The 20,341-nt window shown below is 37.0% G+C and overlaps 2 protein-coding genes across 9 annotated transcripts in view; one reads left to right on the forward strand and one right to left on the reverse strand.

Moving 5' to 3' along the window:
• TRIP13 (thyroid hormone receptor interactor 13) lies at nucleotides 1–12,734 on the reverse strand. 3 transcript variants are annotated; one of them, XM_032710974.1, is made up of 14 exons: nucleotides 12,716–12,734; nucleotides 12,247–12,349; nucleotides 10,520–10,685; nucleotides 10,085–10,214; nucleotides 8,787–8,842; nucleotides 6,947–7,037; nucleotides 5,713–5,785; nucleotides 4,708–4,771; nucleotides 4,379–4,465; nucleotides 3,550–3,656; nucleotides 2,364–2,517; nucleotides 2,070–2,182; nucleotides 824–893; nucleotides 1–255 (listed from the first exon to the last, which is right to left on the reverse strand). In XM_032710974.1, the coding sequence occupies exons 2-14, from the start codon at nucleotides 12,336–12,338 to the stop codon at nucleotides 160–162; spliced, it is 1,299 nt and encodes a 432-aa protein (XP_032566865.1). In that variant the 5' UTR covers nucleotides 12,339–12,349; nucleotides 12,716–12,734; the 3' UTR covers nucleotides 1–159. The 3 variants fall into 3 exon arrangements, with proteins under 3 accessions (XP_032566865.1, XP_032566021.1, XP_032567646.1); XM_032710130.1 differs by lacking the exon at nucleotides 12,716–12,734 and adding an exon at nucleotides 12,446–12,704; XM_032711755.1 differs by lacking the exons at nucleotides 824–893; nucleotides 12,716–12,734 and having other exon boundaries at nucleotides 127–255; nucleotides 12,247–12,704.
• BRD9 (bromodomain containing 9) overlaps nucleotides 12,710–20,341 on the forward strand; it is a 24,699-nt gene continuing 17,067 nt past the window's right edge. For all 6 annotated transcript variants that reach the window (XM_032703538.1, XM_032706024.1, XM_032704389.1 and 3 more), the window contains exons 1-6: nucleotides 12,710–12,875; nucleotides 13,818–14,038; nucleotides 15,688–15,820; nucleotides 17,514–17,574; nucleotides 18,489–18,633; nucleotides 19,784–19,894. In XM_032703538.1, coding sequence (XP_032559429.1) covers nucleotides 12,803–12,875; nucleotides 13,818–14,038; nucleotides 15,688–15,820; nucleotides 17,514–17,574; nucleotides 18,489–18,633; nucleotides 19,784–19,894 — 744 coding nt within the window. In that variant the 5' untranslated portion in view covers nucleotides 12,710–12,802. The remainder of the gene's footprint in view (nucleotides 12,876–13,817; nucleotides 14,039–15,687; nucleotides 15,821–17,513; nucleotides 17,575–18,488; nucleotides 18,634–19,783; nucleotides 19,895–20,341) is intronic.

The raw sequence follows: 20,341 nt of genomic DNA on the forward strand, positions 1-20,341 counted from the left end.
GCTGTAAACTTTCTTAATTGTTTATTAATGAATATTTTTAAAAACTAGAAGAGGCATTCCAGGTTTTTTAAGGTGCTGACAATTTATTTTACAGATGCATAAAAGTTGCACAATTTGTATGAAAAATGTAACAATAGTCAACTACAAAACAGCAGAGTATCACACACAGTCTTCAAGATTCTTTCTTTCTTCAAACTGTTTGTCTACTGCAAGTGAAAGAGCCTGAAGAAATGTCGTCATTGTAACACTAGGGGACTGAAAATAAGAGAACATTTTGTTAGACACACTACAGCAATAGGTAGACATAATATTTTACATAAAAATCACAGTATCAGTAAGAGAAATATTTGACTTCCGTGTTACAAAATTTTCAAAATGCTACAAAACAAACTGCAAGTTTATTTGAAACAAGATAGCATGGCAAAGTCAAAGTCAAGCTATTCAAGGTCTTGAGTCAATTACTACTACTGTAGATTTGCTTAAAAAAAGGCTTTTAACAAATTAATAATATTTATAAAGTGGCAGAGGGTTTTTTCAGCAAGGAATTATCAGAGAACCAATATCAATATTCATTAATTTAATTAAAAGTAGAATGCTGCTTGACAGGTCAGTCCCACATCACTTCTTCAATCCCATTTTAGATTATGGCCAGCACATAATTGTTGCAGTCTACAAAGCTGCAGAAACAAGTGAAATTTAGATCAAAATGGGGGTTAAGACCAATCTTTTACTTCAGGCAGTGTCCAAATGTCTTCCTGCCTGTCTCAAGCCCAAACTAAATTATAATGAATAGAATAAACTCACTTGAATATAATAAACTTACTTGAATATAAAGTGCATGTGCTAGGAAAGGAAGCTTTCTCAGGACCCGGCCACCAAGACCTTCACTTCTTCTACAGTAAAACAGACACAAGTGCTGCTTAAATGCTAAGTGTTCACTGTTAGAAGACCTTTCCTTTTTCTTGTTTCTCCACTAAATTGCTCTAAAAAACCTCAGATCACATTCAGCGTCTTGCAGCTCTTTTAGCAGGAGCAGGAAGAGAACAGACAAATTCTGCTTATGGGAGGCTATAGAGTATAATAAAAAAAGGAAGAAAGAGTACAGAAACAGCATAGTCACAGTTGCCTGCCGATGCTTACATCATGCCCTTCATATCACTGTGCCATATCTCATGAGTTTGGGGGAATGTCTACACCAAAAGGGTATGGTACAGACATAACCACTCTTGGAAGGACTTGAAAAAAAAACCTGTTTTGAAGTTTGGACCTCATCGCTACTGCTTTTCTCCTTCTACCAACCATTTACAGTTTCCTTCACCTCACCTACTTGATGTATGTTTCTTGTCTTCTCCAAGCACCACTCTGCGTACGTAGACTGCAAACCTCTAGCCCTGGAAAGACTTACTGCTTTTACTCCACTCCTCACCGGTTAAGATTGCATACTTCAGAACAGAAAGAAAACACACTTTGCTAACTTTATGTTATTTTGTTCCACAGGGACCAGCACTTTGGAAAAAAACATTGCTTGATACTGTGAATATAATTTTTATTTATTGTTTCAAGACCTGTTATGCTGCAGTGAAAGACTATTTGCTCTATGAACATCCTCTGAAAACCATAACACCGTCCATTTACACTTCATTCCCTTCCCTCTTGCTTCTGTCCACATCTCCATGTTAAATACTGATTTAGTAGACTGCTAGGTATTTCAAGACACTTTCTCAGCAGGACCTGAGGCCCATGCTATTTCTGCTAACCTCCATTACAATTTCCAATATCCACTGAAACCTAAGGCATCTCACTAATCTGGTCAGCAATCTGTCAAGAGGACTTCAAATGGCAGAGCAGAAACCAGAAGCAGTACTAAGCCAGGTCCGTTCTGAGACTAAGAAATGTGAGCAAATCATGATGGCTTCCACTTTTGGTCCCCTAAAAAGTTTTGCACTATCCCCAACAGAAAAAAAATGGGAATGTTTCAGAACTCTAACTGCTATGAAGTTCAGTTACTTTTATACATCATTCCGCAACTCAATATATATATGAAATAAAGTAGAATTTCAGAATCTTACCTTGAGATTTCTTTTAGTACAAGGCTTAGCCTTGAGACATTATTTTCTACGAAGCCTATCATCTCTAGCTCTCTGAGTGTCAGAAGCTGCTGTCGAGGATATATTATTTGACACTAGAAAGAAGAGTTATACATTGTTGTATGAAAAACAAATACATTCAAAATTAAATTCTACGGTAGGAGTGGAAACACAGAGAAGGAATTAAATTTTTGTATTTTTGTTACTTAGGAAGTATGGTTAAAATGTCAAATTTATTGAAATAGGACATTTTGCAGTCTTGTTTTCAAATATTACCTTCATCAGTTCTTCCAAGCAAGAAAGATATATTCTAAATATTGCTGCAGTAGATGGAGGTCCAATGTATTGCTTTATGTCAGCCCTGTCTACAAAAGCCATGTCAATTTTCTCCGTAATATTTGAAGTAGTCAGGATAACTACATTGGGATACCTTCAAGACAAAAGCATATTTTTAGGTCACATGTTTTATCTCCTTTTGTGACTGGCAAATCATGACCTTCCTCTTATGACTCATGTAATTTTTGCAAAAAGCAGTCGCATCACTCTTGTCAACCAGCAATTACATTAAATGATCTGAAGCTCTTGGCCAGTTATCACCAGCCTATTTCAATGCATAGTCTCTTTCTTTTAGTTGTTTCTCAAGTGTCCACAGTTTCTCTAATACTATTCTAGAAATGATATACATTAACTATCTAGAGCCTATTGGCATAGTTTCTACCACAAAAAAAAGATTTTGAAAAGAAGACTCATAAATTTGAAACTTTAATCTACATGTTTTCCGTTTCAATTTAGTAGAAAGTATATAGTTTAACTGGCAGTGTGACATATTTTAACTGCAAATGACTTCAGAGTGAGCTTAAAAGAGAACATATCCGTGCTCTAAGCAATGAAAGAACATTCTTAACCACAGCTGTTTTAGACGAAACCTGTCAACTTTTATATGAATAAGACATATTTAATTAGCTGCAAGACAGGGCCAAATACTAGGGCACCATTCTGTGAACAGTGCCAAGGATGCACAATAAGGAAAGGGAAGTGGCAGGAATGAAAAACAGCTGGTATGCTGCACTAAATCCAGCATACAAAGTGGAGCGAGCAAGATTAACAATTTCTTCTAGACCATGTTTTGTCCAAGTCTGCTTTAGATTGACATCCAGAAACGGTATATAATAAACAAATTCCTCATTCATCTTATTCTTGTCTCTCCAAGCACACATCATGATGATCTGTCCTTTTTCCCTCCCTATCTTTAAGGTAAGTATACAGCCTGGTGATTTGATTGTCCACTCAGGTACATGCAAAATACTCTGTTGGATTACTCCTATGTCTTTTCAAAATTAGCATCATTAACAAACAACAGTTCACTAACCAATTTGTTTCAGCATTCCAAGTAGGAACTGAAACTTAGCAGGAATCCTGAAATTGTCAATTATCTTTTGCTGTTCCAATAATATGAGTTTACCTTTTAATCTGATCTATTTGTGTCAGTACAGCATTCACCACACGAATAGCATCTGAAGGCTCTGTGCCTGCCTTGAAGGCACTGCGGGCTGCTGTGAGGCTTTCCACCTACCAAAAAACCAAACCAATCAACCAAAACAACAAAAATCACCAAACACCAAAAAAACCAAAATGATTGCACATTTGGAGTCTTGGCAGCAAACAAATAACCCAGCCAATATACCCTCAGATCCTTGTGTCTGGTATCTAAAACTCCATCTTCAAAATCTTTTGTTAACTAGGAAATTACAGGGAGTAGGAAAGGCATGTCAAGGAAGCAAAGTGTAGTGAGTGAAATGGAACACACCACCACAATAATGAATACATTGAATTTAGAATGAGCTTCCCCATAGATATTTCAATAAAACAAGCTAATAAAGTACATACTTACTGAGTTGCTTAGGTATGCAACTCTGCAGAGAATGTAGACAATGAACTGAACCACATTAATGTATTTTAGAGCTTTACAACAAATGAAGAGTACAAATAATACAAATCTAGGCTACTTTAACTCCACTTGTAAACACATAGCAGCAAGGAAGTCCCACCAAGAAAGGCTTCAATTAATTTTCAGCTGTAACTTGCCTGCTAAATGGCACTGTGTTCCTTCCAAATCTCTCAAATCTGCAGCAGTCAAGATTAACATTCACTGTTCTGCACAAAGCTATATAGCTTAAGAAATACCATAGATGTGCTTTTATTGTTCTTTACAAATGAGGACTACTACAGTTTCTCCCCAGCTAGTTACTTCCTGCTAAATTTTATATACAACAATGCTATTGGAATCATACCTCATCAATCAGTACAAATACAAGAGCATCTTGGTCATCAACTAACTCTTGAATCTTCTGGAACATCTTGGTTACAAGCTTGCCACTCTATAAAGACACCATATGTAGATGTTTATTTCCTTATCACACAACTTTCCAAGGCTTACCATATTTAAAGATGGAAATACCTGTTTTTTAAAATAAACTTTCTAATATAACTTCTATTTAAGCATTCTCAAACATGTTAATTACTGTGAGTAATCTTTGGTGCATACATGAAACAAGCTCAACAGAAACAAGGTAATTTCTAAAACACAAATGTCTACGTAATTAGCTACATCAATACATACCTCAGAAAACCATTTAGAGAAAAGACTGTGGCTGTTTATCTCAATTAACTGTCCATACCTGTACCTAAAGTATAAAGGGAAAAGGAAGTATCAACTCCATTGTAAATAAAAGTCAGTGATATCATTAACTCGTGCAAGTCTCATTCTCTCCCTGGGATTCTGTGAATTAGTACTTTAAATTACCTACTTTTCAAGACATAATACCTGTTTCAATTGTGATTTCCAACAACATGTCTCAGCAGAATTCTTCACATTAAATTGCTATTAGAATGTCTTCATTAGAACAGGTGCTATTTAAATATACTTTAAGTAACAGTTACCATGCTAATTGCCTCATTCTTCTGTTCATGTAAGATTTTCTTCAGTATAGCAAGAACTCATATAAAAGTATGAAACTTATTTACTTAGCAGTGCATGGATCTCCTTATGACAAAATATTTCAATCACACAACATATAGCCCATGTTTTTCACACATTCAGATCGCTCCCATTACTTACATCTTGTATTTTATATAACATTTATTTTTGTAAATAAATTTGTTAAGTTGCTATAAATTTTAAGGCTAATTCTTATTACTTGTCTGATATACAAACTGCCCTCTGTAGATTGTGTTATTCAGACAATCCAAATACAGAACAAATTGGTTACAAAATCACTACATATTAAGAACAGGCTTTCTTGAACAAGAAGATAGAAATATCAAAATAATCCGTGATCCTTTGTCCTTTAATATTCATTGATGTACAATATGAGCACAAATTACTATATTGTCACTGGAATTTGTTTTACACACCTAGGCACAAATAATGACACACTTTTAAAGGCATTAAATATCATAGTCTATCAGATCAGTTTTATTGCTAGCTGGGTGCAGTATAAAAAAAAGGATATTAGCACTTGGCAAAAGTTACTTGAAATCAAATATTACATATATTTGGGCTAGTGAAAAAGAGCAACTAGTTTACAAAGTAAACTAAGGTGAAAAATTTCAAAAAAATTATCACCTGTATGACAGTCGAATTGTCAGCTTCTGAGCCAATGCTTTACAGAGAGAAGTTTTCCCAGTTCCAGGAGGGCCTGGTTTGAAATCAGATCCATACATTACACAGAATTTGCATCAGATTGTTAATGACATGTAACAGCTTTTTAACTACTCTATTTCATCATAGCACTAACTGTAGAATAAAAACACAGTAGGCCAGAGTATTTTGAGAAAATTGCTTATTCCACTACAGTCCTAGAGCCAAACAGGCAAGTACAAGCACAGTGATTCATACAAGAGTATGAATCTATGGGAAATCACGTGTGGGTGCTAAACAAACTGTTAATGTCAACCAAGTGACAGTACTTTCAATTCAAAGCCAGTACTGGCATTACAGCATAAATGTATTTCACACTGCAACAGTTGCAGATTTCCTAGAATTAATTTCTTTGTGATCACAATAATAAGTTCGTTATTAAAATTAAATATATCTATCATAAATACATTGCTAACAGTCTGAAATAAATAGTTTTTCAAACAAAAACATCCTGCAGCTTTTCTACTGACAGTTATAACTTAAGTACAATCAACAAATACTTCCACTGTGATCTTTTATTTTTGAACATTTTTCTTGATGACAAAATTGCAATTAATCAATAGCAAGCTGCATTTTGCAAGCAAATGGATTCATCTGATGCTAATCTCATTTCTGGTGTAACTTCCACAGTAAGCTAGGACTGACTGAAGGTTACAGCTTCACTGAAACAACTAAATTAGTGACAGTACTGCCTACAAACTTGGCAATAGAACACACAGTGTAAAAGTGTAAAAAACACAACACTCAGATTTATTTCCCAGTTTCCTCAAAGTTTTTATAAAGCCATAACTAACAAATATTTAATACTGGGATAGAAGTGAAACTAATATATGCCTCCTAATGTTCTCAGTATCTGCATTATTTTTGCTCTTTATGTAAAAAAGCTGTAATATCACTTAAAATGAAAATTAAAAAACCCCACAGTTGTCACTGCACTGTAAATTTTAGAATTTAAATTCCTGCAAAACATAGTACACATGAATATTGATTTCACTCTGACATTACACTTAATTTAAACTTGTATAATAAAGAGGATATTTCCCTGCTATTTTTGTATCATCTAATTTCACTACAACAGGCCTCAATACAAGTTTTGCCAGAAGGAAAGTATAAACAGATGGCCAACAAATGTACTTGATTTAAGAGAGATCGTTTTTACCATGCAGCAAAACAACTCTGTTCCATGATATCAGGTTGCTGTCGACATTTTTGTCAGAGAATAATAATGTTGTTGTCACGTAATCGAGTAACTAATTGAAAAGGAGAAAAATAGACACTTAGAGACATAAGAGCAAATACAATTACAGACAGAAGCAATCTCCTAATCATGCCTACTGCGTACTCATAACAACAACAACAACAAAAAAGCTCATGTCTTTTAGTCATAGGCAAACTTATTTCTCCAAAGTATGGGAATTAATTTCTGTCCTACTCTCAAGAATATGAATAGAATGTACTAGGCACAAATAGATACCTAGAACTTTTAAATTAATAAATTAATGGTTTAAGGAAGTGAAATTATTTTTATTTTCCATTGTCCCACTTACAGTGCATCTGTAAAACACAAGCTGCCCAAGCACAGAGAGTCAAAGACTTAAACTCTTGGTACTGTTTGTACAGCTATACATTTGTTCAGTTTGTTTTACTAAGCCCACCAAAGCATTTCCTTTCACATTTTACTTCGTTTTTACTGAAGCATTTGTATCAGCTACTGCAACAAATTTGTAGATTGTTTACCCTTCCAAATAAGGGAAGTTTCATGTACTTCCCTGAATGCTTGCTTCTAAAAATACTGCTACTTCAATTTAGAATTTCTAGAATTAGGAAGTAGAGAACTCTTTCAACAAAATGATTATGAACTTCAGGTGTGAATCTATACTGACTTTTACCTATCATAACACCTGATACCACATTACCTTCTGTCACTCTTACCTGTAACGTGCTTTTGATCCATAGGTGTTAACAGGACAATATGACAGTACTCCTGCAAAATCTCATGCTCACAGTGGAGCAGTTACACAACAGCAAAAACAACTGAACTTAATCCACATATTTTTCAATATTCCATGGACACAGACTGTACTATTTTGAAAATTCACAGCAACCATTTCAGAGCCCGTAGAACCCAACCATGCCCAGGCAGTTCCATGCTTTAAAGAATGAAGATTCAGCACAATTATTTTTACAGAAGTAGTCCTAGTTTTAGTCATTAAAAGCAACCATTTCTTTCTACCAGTATACACTTACAGTCAACAGTGATCAGCTTGCTGTTATTTAGTACATCAGCAAGTCTAATTAGATAGTCTTGTCATTTCATAGATGACTTGGAAATCAGTTTCATAAATTAGACAAACATGGACATGTTAATTCATATTTACCTTATAAATGAAGAAGTACAATCACTGAAATGTTTTGCTTTTCTATATTTGTTTAAAAAGACTTAAGTGAGAATACTGTACCTATGGTATTACAAACAAGCTAACGAATTAATTACTTGTGTCCAAAAATGTCAGTTAGAAGCTTCTTTTTTTTAAGAAGCACAATAAACATTTTAATGAGTGCTGTCATAAGAACAACTGAGTTGAGTCACTTGTGGTTTATAGTCACATCACAATTACCAGATTCCAGATTGCAGTATTTCTGTTCTACGAGCTCTGGCATTTATTATCACAACCTTTGATGAATGCACAGAATCTTCGAGCCAGAAAATGACCCCATGGAACTGTTCTGCCTCTTTCAAACATCTTACCAGCATTCCAGTGGGAGCGCACTCCAATCATTCAGTGTGCATTTTATGAACAGTGACAGTGCTGGCTGACACTACTGCCAAGCCAATTAATTGTTTAGCTGCTGCCAGAAACACACAGTTAAACTCCCATCCCCTTCTGCCTAGCCTGCACCCACCACATCTCCAAGGGATGCAGTAAACTTTAAACAGGCCTCATTTCAGCTCTTACTTCTCCTCAAGCAATCTTAATTGTTATTAATTTTCAACTTACGTTTGCTTTTACTTCACTGTCATATATGAGGCTTTCCCAAAGGCCGTGAAATTCAGCTGGAAAAGCAATATATTATATACTTGTTTAGGATAAATCAGTCTGGGAACTTGTAGCCTATCATTGCAGCATAGAGCAGTTTTCAAATTATTCTCAACTAAAAATAGATAAATGAGAGCAATTAAAATATCTGTAAAAAAAATCATGAGTTATTTTTCTCAAAATGCAAACACTACTTCCTAACAGACAAATTCAGCAGTTTCTCAAATTGCTCAAATCCGTCAAATAATTGTGTTGAGAAATTAATGTTGATTTCTTAACATGAAAGGACAAATATAATTCTTTCCACCCTCAAGAGGTGGTGGACCTACATTACTCTAAGACAGAGAGCTATGAGAAGTTGGGGTGGGGGGAGGGTTCTAAGGCAATTTTTATTATTTAGCTTTTCCTTTTTTTTTTTTTAATTAACATCAAGATGTAGAGGACCAAAAAAAGCATGTGGCTGAATAACGCACAAAAAACTGAAGTTGTCATTTGGGTATCAGTCATTCCTAGCAGTTAGTTTCTTACTTTCAGCAAAGAAAAGCAGAAAAGACTGAGCAACTATAAACCACAATAATGTAAGAATAATGTCAATGTATCAGATTGAATTCTTTCTGAAAATAAATGTAATAGATAGTTAGGCATTTTGAAACATGGAGAAAGTAGGAAACACTTCAGAATAACTGTCTGTTTGAGCTTAAGCTCACACCTTGCTTCTCCTTCCAGGCACAGAATCCAACTTCCCCAAGCTCAAGATAGTACAGGCAGGTCGTGCTCTATTGCAGAGCAAAGCCTTATTTTTCTCTCAGAAAACATTCTGAGGACTCTAGATCTCTTTGTTTATCTGTTTCAGATATAAAATGACACTGCCTTGGGGGCTAGAAGCCAGCAGTGAGCTCTAGAAAATGAGTATTTAAAGTGATGAGTTTTCCTGTAGGTCTCCAAGTCAAATTTGGAATGCAGCTTGTAGGATTAAAACTTCAATGCTTCTGATTATGCCTATACATTTTAGACCACAAGACCAGTTATTTCCACACATCCATGAGTATTACAGAAATAAATGACGTGTTTTGGAACCACTGTAGCAGTTCAGTCAAAACCATAAAGAAAAATGTCCAAATATGTTGGTTTCATAGACAAAGTTAAACAATATATACAAATAATACCTTTAATAGATAACCCTATAAACCCTTCTAGCCTTTCCAAGGTTTTCTTTCATTGTAATTGCTCTAGACCTTCCAGAAATATCACACGGGTACCTGCTGGAAGCACCCAGTGGTGAGCTGCAGTGATATCCTCATTTTCTTCTTCCAGGTTCTCAGAGGTTGGTCCTTCCTCATTCAGATGAAAAATATGCAGAGAAAGACTGCTTTTGCTCAAGTCAATAGGCTAGAATGAACATGAAAAGACTTCTAATGCATCATATTTCTCCTTCAAAGCTAATTATAACAAAGACAGCTACAGTTTTCAGCTGACATTTATCTCTGAAGCCTACTATTCCTGTTTCAGACCTTACTAAGCAGTGTAGGCCCAAAAAATTAGCCATGTTTTCCTGGCTATATTAGTCAGCCTAATAAGAGATACTACGTCATCCTATAGACCTTGTCTTGCTTATGTCCTTAGGCCACCACCAGTTTACCTACAACTAGTTCACGGGCATATGAACAGAGCTGTACATTCTTGACTGCAAATACCTGTCTGTCTTTCAGCTTCAGCTCCGTATCCACAATCGACACAGACTGCACATTGTTCTTAAGGAAACTGTCATCAAACTCTGTCCACTTGTAATCACCAAACACGATGGTATGTCTGTTCAACAGCTTTAGGACACTCATCCTAATATCTTCTTTCTTGGCCACACTAACGAGAAAGGAACACCATTACTACATGGCATTGACATTTATAAGGAAATATGAATTAGTGTCAGAGTGCATTATTTCATACTTCATGTCTTCATGGAAAACAGATTCCATCTCACACACACAAAACCAACAAAACAACCAAAAAAACCCCAATACAAAAAAACCCACTTAACTCCCCCATGACATTCTGCAGGAAAAAAGAAAAACCCTATCAAATTCAGTCTATTTGCAAAAGCAACAAACTTCGTACTTGTTTTTAATTTGTGCACTAAAAGACACAATCCAAAGAATACTATTTGCTCTGTTTGAGATCATATCAGGGGACACAGAATGACACAGCTAGAAGACTTCAAGAATGGAAATCAGTTATGCAATCTGATTGTGTTTCAGCAGAAAAAACAGAAAAACTCATAGCCAAGCTACTAGTCTGAATGTGGTAAGATTAGCTTGGAAGTTCCATTATACTTTCAAGTCTGAGGGCAGCTGGTACCTCAGGATGGGGACATACTATAAGCAGAATTCCAGTAGAAGACAAAAAAGCTACAGGAAAAGGAACACCATTTGAAGATTTCAGAAAGGCTTTAACTTAGTCTTGCAATTTTGATGATGTATAACCAGTGCAAATTCCAAGTTCCTTGTTTTTTAAGCCTGACAAAAAGAGAGCTGTGGATATTTTACAACTTGATTTTTGCAACAAGTTGGACACGCTCTCCTATTGTATCCAGATAGCCAGACAGTTAAGATAAGGACTGGATAAATGGACAGTGAGGTGGTTGGACTGTCCAGCTCAGAGGGTTGTGATTATTAGCATAAAGACTAAGCAGAGCTGCCAATAACTCAGGCTGGAAAAGGTGTGTGGGGGGGGGTACTGTTAACACTGTTTTTACACCCTCATTTACACCTTTGACAATGGAATGGAAAGCAATTGCAGCAAGTTTATGGATAACACCAAAGCAGGGAGACTGTCAGTACTCTAGAGAGCAGGGCTGCCATTCAGAGGGACCTCTGCAGGTTGGAGATATAGTTTGACAGGAACTTCTTGAGGTTCAACAAAAGTAAACATGAAATCCTATCTCTCCATTCACTGCTCAGATAACAGAACAGAGCAGAGGTCAACCTGATGAAGAGCAGTTTTGCAGAAAAGGGCCTGCGGTACTGCTGGACAAAATGGCAGTGAGCCAGCAGTGTGCCCCTGCTACAAATAAGGTCAACCTTATTTTAGGCTGTGCTACCAAGAGTGTCAACATTAGGGAAAGCGATTCTTTCCATCCACTGCCTTTGTGGGACCACATCTGGAGTACTGCGTGCAGTTTCAAGCTCTGCCATAAGAGAGACAAGGATAAACCAGAGCAAGTCCCGAATGTGGCCACCAACTTGATTATCAGATGAAATTGAGAGAAATGGATTTGTTCAATCTTAGGAAGAGACACTTGCGTGGAAACTCATGGGAGGGCACAGAGATGGCAGAGCAGAGTCCTGTGGGCTCCTGAGGGTGCACAGCAGGAGGCCAAAAGGAAACAGACACAAGTTACAGAAAGTTACATGGTGATCAGAGAGACCTGCTCGATTTCTGATGAACTTCCACATGGATCTGAACGTTGTCACACACGTTTGGGAGCGCTTGCTTCAGCTCCCCTGCGGCATCATCCATCCTTCTCGCTCCTAGGGGAAAAGCGATACCAAGGAGAAGCAATTCCCAGGGTCTGCTATACGCCCAGGGCACAGCCGGTCCTTTCCCGGTGCCCCGTCCGCATGCACCTCGCCCACGGCAAGGATCGGGATCGGCACTTCCCTCCCTCAGGAGATGGCGACGTGACCCTCGGGATACGCCGCGAGCGCGGCCGGGCCGCTCCTGCCGTCAACGCTGGACACAGGGAATGACCTCACGGCAGGCACGGTCTCGGGAGAGACGCTTTAGCGCAGCGGGAAGGAGCCCGGGAGCGCGGGACGAACCGGAGGCAGCACACTGCGGCCGCCGCCCGTTCGTAAAGGGCGCGCTGTGCAGGGCAGGGCGGGTCGGCTCCTCACCCGGATCTTCCTCCGCCCGGGGTGGGAGGGTCCGCCCGTCCCGGCGCTTCCGGCGGGGCTGGGTCAGGCTCCGGCGCTGGCTCTGCCATGGGGAAGAAGCACAAGAAGCACAAAGCGGAGAAGGCAGAATGGCGCTCGACCTCCGCCACCGCCTACAGCGGTAAGAGCCGGGGGAGACCCTCTTTGTGCCCGGGACGCGCCCGCCCCTCCCTCCGTCCCGGCTGTCGGCGGGACCCGGCATCGCTGCAGGGCTGGGGGGCTCACAGGGATAGGCCCTGGTTTAAGTGCCGGGGCTGCCGGCGACGGGGGCGGCCTGGGGAACGCGGGACGAGGGGTGGGTTGTGAGCCCGGGCGTCTCCGTGGTTCCTGCGCTGTTCCTGATGGGATCCGGTCTCTGCGGTGCTCAAGTGATGCTTAATTTCACCTTGCTCTGACAAGGATCTTGCAACGTTTTCAGGGAAAGCCGAGGAGTCGGTTTCTTCCGTGTTACGGGTTTGTGGAAAATCACAGCGTAACATGTGCTGAACGACTGTCTATTGGTTTGGATTTATGAGTCTTAGGTATTGTTTTCTTTCCAAATGTATTGTGTATATTTTTGACGTGCAGCAAATTCTTACAAACGGTATTTCTAGAAGAAGCTTCGAAGCTGAGGGTCTTTAGCCTGAAGAAAAGGAGGCTCCAGCATGACCCTATCACTCTGTGCAAACACCTGAAAAGAAGTTGTAGCCAGGTGGGGGTTGGGCTCTTCTCCCAGGGAACTAGTGATAGGATGAGAGGACAAAGCCTGAAGCCACAACGGGGTAGGTTTGGGTTGGACATTAGGAAGAATTTATTTGGAGGAAAAGTGGTTATATATTGGAATGGGCTGCCCAGGGATGTGGTGGAGCCACTATCTGTAGAGATGTTTAAGGAAAAACTGGATGTGGCACTCAGTGCCATGATCTAGTTGACATTGTGGTGTTCAGTGATAGATTGGACTCAGTCACTTCAGAGGTATTTTCCAACCGAATTGGTTCTGTGATTTTGTAATTGCTATGTGCTCTCATCTCTCTGTGCATTTATGAAATGTTGGATTTTTTATTTTTATTTTTTTTTAATTTAGATTATGTGGATAAACCTTTGGAAAAACCCTTAAAGCTGGTGCTTAAAGTTGGAGGAAGCGAAGTGACCGAACTCTCTGGGTCAGGGCATGATTCTAGTTACTATGATGACAGATCAGATCATGAGCGAGAGCGACATAAAGAAAAGAAGAAAAAAAAGAAAAAAAAGTCTGAGAAGGAAAAAGAGAAGCATCTAGATGATGAAGAAAGAAGAAAAAGAAAGGTAAGCTGAGAGTTTTAGAATTCAGGCACAGCAGCCACCATACTTGCTTATCAGATCTAAAATCTGGTGCAGAGTACCAGAGCTTGTTTTTGTTTGTTTGTTTAAATCACTATTCCAAAAAGCCTACTGTCTGAACTCAGCACCTCATAAATTTAGAAAACCTTTGTGTGTGTATTGGTGTATTTCTGCCATTTAAAGGAGATTATATACTTGTGATGATTCTATGAACAAAGTAAAAGCTTCTTTCTTGTAGCTGCTCATTTTTCTTATTTATTTGGTTTGAATGAATACTTCCATTTATAAGTTGGATGTTTTGTATTTCAGCCAGGTCACAATCATGTTTTACTACCCTTTCAGGGAGAGTATTTTCAGCTTTTCAAATAAATCTTGATTGCATTTCTCTTCCTGAGATATGCCAAGTTACTGGACATTGAAATTGATATGTTTACGCGAAACAGCTTTCTGAGATCTGATCTGTTGAGTACTGTGGTACAATAGTTAGACTGGCTCTTAGAATAACCTTCATGCAAGGCTTTGTGACTTTGCTAGTAGCAAATGGTGTGGTCGCCTTAGTTGTCTGTGTTGAACCTTGAGGAGTTTAATTAAAATCAGCAAGAAGGCATGGACAGTACAGTTACTTGTACAATTTAATTTTAATAGTATTTCTTTTGTGTACTAATGATTCTTTGACCTCTCTGCTTTTTTAGTTCTTTTTTTGTTATGTAGTTTTGCTCATATCATGATTTTTTCGGTGCTACTGTGTGTAGGTTTGTGGCTAACATCTGTCATTTCCAATTGATTTGTTAGACTCAATTGCTTGAAAGTGACATATCTCATAGGATCGTTAGAAGCTGTGTAATACAGCATAGACAGTGCAAAATTTTCTTAGTACAAATGTTTCAGTTAAGAGTATGGCTGGGACTTGAAATATAGCAAAACAACTGTCCTTAATACAATATGTTGCATCATCAATTGCCTTTCCTAAGTTACAGTGTGGGGATAGTTTGGATTTTTTTTCCCAGAACTTCACTGTTGGTGCATTCAAAATAAGCTAACACATAATTAAGAAGCAAAACAGCAGAGTAAACAAGGCTAATGAAAATATGCTTTTCTGTGAAAACATGGATAATGACTGCAAGATAATAGGAATGATTTAGGCTTGCCTTTGCTGTGAAGCTCAGGAAGAGATCATTAATTGCCACCACTGTTACAGAGCAGTCCTTGTGGTTCTTTCTTCATTCCTGTTCAATGCACCAAACAAAAGTACACTGATCAAAGCAGAGCTCCAGACTAATCTTTACTGAATAGTAAATTAACTTCCTTTGCTCTCTAGTGTAGCTTGTTATCATGAAATTTTACATATAAATAGCTTCAGAGTTCAACATTCTTTTCCATGAAAGTACAGTAATGATAGTACAATACTATGTTAAATACAAAGTAGCAAAAGATGAACAGTTTAGTTTTAATTGGAGAGGAAAATTGAAAAAGTGATAGTGAAAATATATGCAGTGTTGTTTAAACCATATTATGACTCAGATATAGAATGATTATTCCAAATGAAAGAAATCACTGTCTCTTTTCTTTTGGTGTGTGGGATTGCACATTCCAAGTATGTTCTTCTAAAAGATGTCTTCTTCCTGCTGTGCTAGGAAGAGAAAAAGAGGAAAAGGGAGAAAGAACAATGTGACACTGAAGGAGAAACTGATGACTTTGATCCTGGGAAAAAAGTAGAGGTTGAACCTCCTCCAGATCGTCCTGTCAGAGCATGCAGAACTCAGCCAGGTGAGCAGCGTGAGGAATTAAATCATTTTGGTTGTTTTTAAAAGCATGCACAACGAAGTTTTGTCAAAGGTACAAAAATGTAAAATTTTCGTGAAGAGTTGCTGAAATCTAGAGACTTTACTTTTTCCAGCATTTAGAACTTTGCATTGTCTGAAAAGTCAGTATTCCTCATGGTGCTTACAGGTTTTAGTAGGTTTGTTTTCAGGTGACTGAAGTTGCCAAGGACATCTGTCTCTGGCTTCTATTACTTGGCAGAATAAAGCTAGCATAAAAGTGTTATTGTGCAGAGTGTTCCCCTAATGCCTTATCATTAGCATTTACTGAACAGTGATCAGAATGTCTGAAATTTCAGTTTTCCTTAGTTCAAGGCAAAAAAAAAAATCTTGTGAAGACTGCTTGGTTGTTGTTACAGTCTTTTATTTATAACATATGTTCAGTTTTAGTATCTATTTTCATTAAAAGGAAGTTGTGATAGGGTGTCTCTAAAGACCATAGACACCACCCCCCACCACCCTATTTTTCATTTACCAATCTTTAATTCTTGTCACCAGCCAAAATATTTATGAACTGTGTGTGGCAACTTCTGTGTGTTTATTCATTTCAGATTTTGTCATGCTTTTTCTACCTGTAGCCATTGCTTGATAGTTAAAACTCAACATTATCCAGTGGAAAGTTTTACTTAAGAGAATTTTTAAATACATCATGATCTCAGTTACACATATGCTTGAAAGTGGAACCTGGTAGCAAAAAGCTATGTCTTGTGTGTCTTGTCTTTGGAATACTGCCCTTTGACTGGTCAAATAATTCATTGAGGAGTTTTCTAATTATGACTGGGCATTAAATTGAGGAATGTTGGCCATCAAGTGTCAAGGTAACTGAAATTTTATGGTCAGAGTTTTATGTCTCAGGGTAGTCAGGAACCTTGGAAAACTGACAGGCTAAAACCTAATCTCTTTATTATTCTATTTTCATCTGCTTGTAAAATGATATTTCAAAGCATATAAATTACCTTACCTATTCCAGTTAAGAAGGGAAATGTCACTCCAATATCATGGTGAAGAGTTGGAGTTTTAATTCTAGATTTCAGCATGCTGCTTGTTTAGTGTTTCAAACTTCACATTAAAGGCAACCTCTCTGAACTATGGAACAAGTAATTAACGAGTAGTATTAATCGTGTAATTTGTACCTGTACAGGAAGTGAAATTGTAATCAGTACCTCACGTGCCAGCAGATTTGCATCTGTTTGTTAGTCAGTGATTGAAAGGTTCAGAGAAGCTAATTGCATGGGGTTAATGGTAAAGAAACCATTAAAATTGCACTGATAACATGTTGTAAGAATGTGGATTTCCCAATTGCATGATTTCAGCAACCAAGTTTCACTTTTCTTTTCCTGTAAAAATATATAACATCTTATTTTAATCTTATTAATATATATTCTTAGAGCTACTAGACTTAGCATTACATCTGACTTAATGTCTATTAATTTTTAATGTGATGAAAGCTCAGAGAACAGTAAAGGAGTAGAAATAGGTACTGTATGCTTCTGCTTTGAAACCTATGTCACGCTGAGCTTCAGATATACAAGCTGTACTTGTAGTTAAGATGTTCTCTCTGGTATTTATGTTTTTAAATAAATAAATATACCTATATTCTGTTTCCTTGCGCTTATCTGTGTTTTCATCTCAAAATGCAGCTGAAAATGAGAGCACACCAATCCAACAACTACTAGAACACTTCCTTCGCCAGCTTCAAAGGTATAAACTGTATTGTACGTTCAGCTGTGTCGACAGTGTCTAATGCATATTTATATGTGTTACTTTACAACTTCTTCTCCTGGTTTTATGTTTGAAAATAGTGCCTGAAGACTGACTGTAGTATATCTGTTAACTTTTGCAATCATGGCAGACCTGGTAGTTTTTAAAGATTAGTTTGGGAAAACTATTACCAACTTGACAATTCTAGCATTTAGCAGGGAAGTAAGTGTTTTGGGCCAGTGTAATTGCCATTTTAAATTTATTAAATATTGATGATTTAATTTAGGGATTAAAACCCAGTTATGATTCTGTAATGCTTTAAAAGATTGAACTGTTTTAATTTAATTATGTTTATTTCTGTGTCCCCTGTCAGATACAAAATAAATTTATACCTGCTTACTTGATAATCCCATTAATTTGGAGAGGCTTTTTATTTTACTGTTTTCAATAAGATCTTAAGCCTGTACCTCATGTTAAAAAAAAAATCCTTTTTATTACATAGCAATAAGCTGAATTGGGAACTAATTCAAAAATATAAACATTGTATTTATTTTTAGAGGACCTTATGAACAAGAAGAATTGGGTTTTTTTTTACTCAGTGAAGCCAAAAGACCAATTTGGAGTGTAGAGCTGTAGAAAACATACAAAAATTAATTAAAAAATACAAGAACTAGCTTGAGTTGATCATTTGATCATTGAATTGACTTTTTTTAATGTGTTTCAAAAAATCTACAAAAGTATAATCAAAATACTTTAATTTATCAAGAAATTTGTCAAACATGCTTCTGTTTTATGAGAATTCTTTTAGTGTTTTTTTCTTTTATAAGTACTACTATTATGTCATTATTGTGGTATAAAAACAAGAACTGTTTTGTTTGCTGCTATAAATCTAAATGTATTGTTTTTATTTTTAGGAAAGATCCTCATGGGTTTTTTGCTTTTCCAGTCACGGATGCCATCGCTCCTGGATATTCCATGATAATAAAACACCCTATGGATTTCGGTACGATGAAGGAAAAAATTGCAGCAAATGAATACAAATCAGTCACTGAATTCAAGGTGAATTAATAAAGATGTAGATATTTCAGAGCTAATAAGAAACTGAAGATTCTTTTTAACTGTAGAAGCTTTTCTGACATTAATTAATGTGCATTTTGTTCAGAACTGAGCACTTTTGTGTATTCGGTGTGTTACGAATACTCTGTATTTGTCAGATTCTACAAATTTGTCTACTACAAATTACTGTGGATACCAAAAACATGTTCTAAAGTTCTATGGAAAGCATGCTGCTAAACTTAAACAGGAGTGAGGCTATCATGAAGACTTAAGTGGTTGAAGAACCTGGAACTCTTTTTTTTCCTCTCCTTGCCTCTCCTTTTTCTTGTTTTTTGAATTTAGACCTGGTTAGATTGATTAAAATGTAATTTTGACTTGTCTGCAAGAGAACTATGGATATACTGAAACTTCTTGTGTAAGAGTCAATAACAACTACGTATTTTTTATCTTTAATTGTCTTATTTTCCATATGGCTTCATTTGAAATGGCAGAAAGTTACTTGGCAAGTTTATTGGCAACTTGCCATAGCTGATTTATGTATTTTTATTGTTGTAATACTTTATTAGATGCATCGTGGTCTTACAGAGAGTGCAGTAAGAAATCTTTTCATGATATTGCCAGCTCCTGGAAGGAAAGGAGTTTTCCTTAACTGATCCGTGAAGTTCTATTAGCTGCCTTCAGAATTACTGTTTCCTAGAGTGGTGTTGATGTAACAATAAACTTGGCTTGCTTCTCAGGGTTAATCTCTTCTCTTGAAAGGTCCAGCAAGGTGAACAAAGAATGGCTTATATTTTTTACAAGTGCTTTGACAAAGATTATTCTGTTTTGTTAGGTATGCTACAGAGATTTGTAGGAAATAGTAAAAAAGTATTTATAATAACCTTGCCATCAGCAATGCCTTCAGGTCTCTAAATTCTGGCTTGCATGACTGTCTTATTCAACTACTTAAAAAGGGAAGTTTGGGAGCATCTTGAAGAAACAAAAAAGGCTTGTTTGCATTTCTGTGTTACTTTTTGGCTTGCATTTACTCCATGAATTTGCTGCTAAAATATTACTGTGTTCATCACAGAGCTGCCATGGTGGAATGGTATCTTCTAGTCATTTAATAAAGGACTTAGACTTTCTAACAGTTCTTTTGTCTTGTATTTTACAGGCAGATTTTAAACTGATGTGTGATAATGCAATGACTTACAACAGACCAGATACTGTTTACTACAAGCTAGCCAAGAAGATACTGCACACAGGCTTTAAGATGATGAGCAAAGTAAGAGACCTATTAAAAACAGAAAACAGTTGGGGTTTTTTTGTTGTTGTTATCATACTTAAAAGGAATATAATTAGTGACAATGATAAATGTTATTTCATCTTTCTGTGTTTAACCATAGCAGTGCCTGTTAGTGCTGCTATATTTAAGGACTTGATAGCATTCTTATTATAACTCAGTAATTTTTATTTATTTCTCAACTGTATCTGCACTGCAGAAGTCTGTAGGAGTTTCTTCCCCTGGCCTCAGTGGAAGCAATTAAGATTCACATCTATGAAACCCTATTGTCAAATATTGCTTCTGGGTGAAACTTTGAAAACAAGATCTCATTTAAGTTTTACTTCTGCATAAACGAGAAAGCTCTACTTTTTTCAAGGTGTTGGGTGTGGGGGAACTTTCAGGTGTGTTGCAAATACGCTTTTTACTCAAATAGAGTTGTTGGCTTTA

The sequence above is a fragment of the Chiroxiphia lanceolata genome, chromosome 1 (assembly GCF_009829145.1).
Source record: "Chiroxiphia lanceolata isolate bChiLan1 chromosome 1, bChiLan1.pri, whole genome shotgun sequence".
NCBI classification, from domain to species: Eukaryota; Metazoa; Chordata; class Aves; order Passeriformes; family Pipridae; genus Chiroxiphia; species Chiroxiphia lanceolata.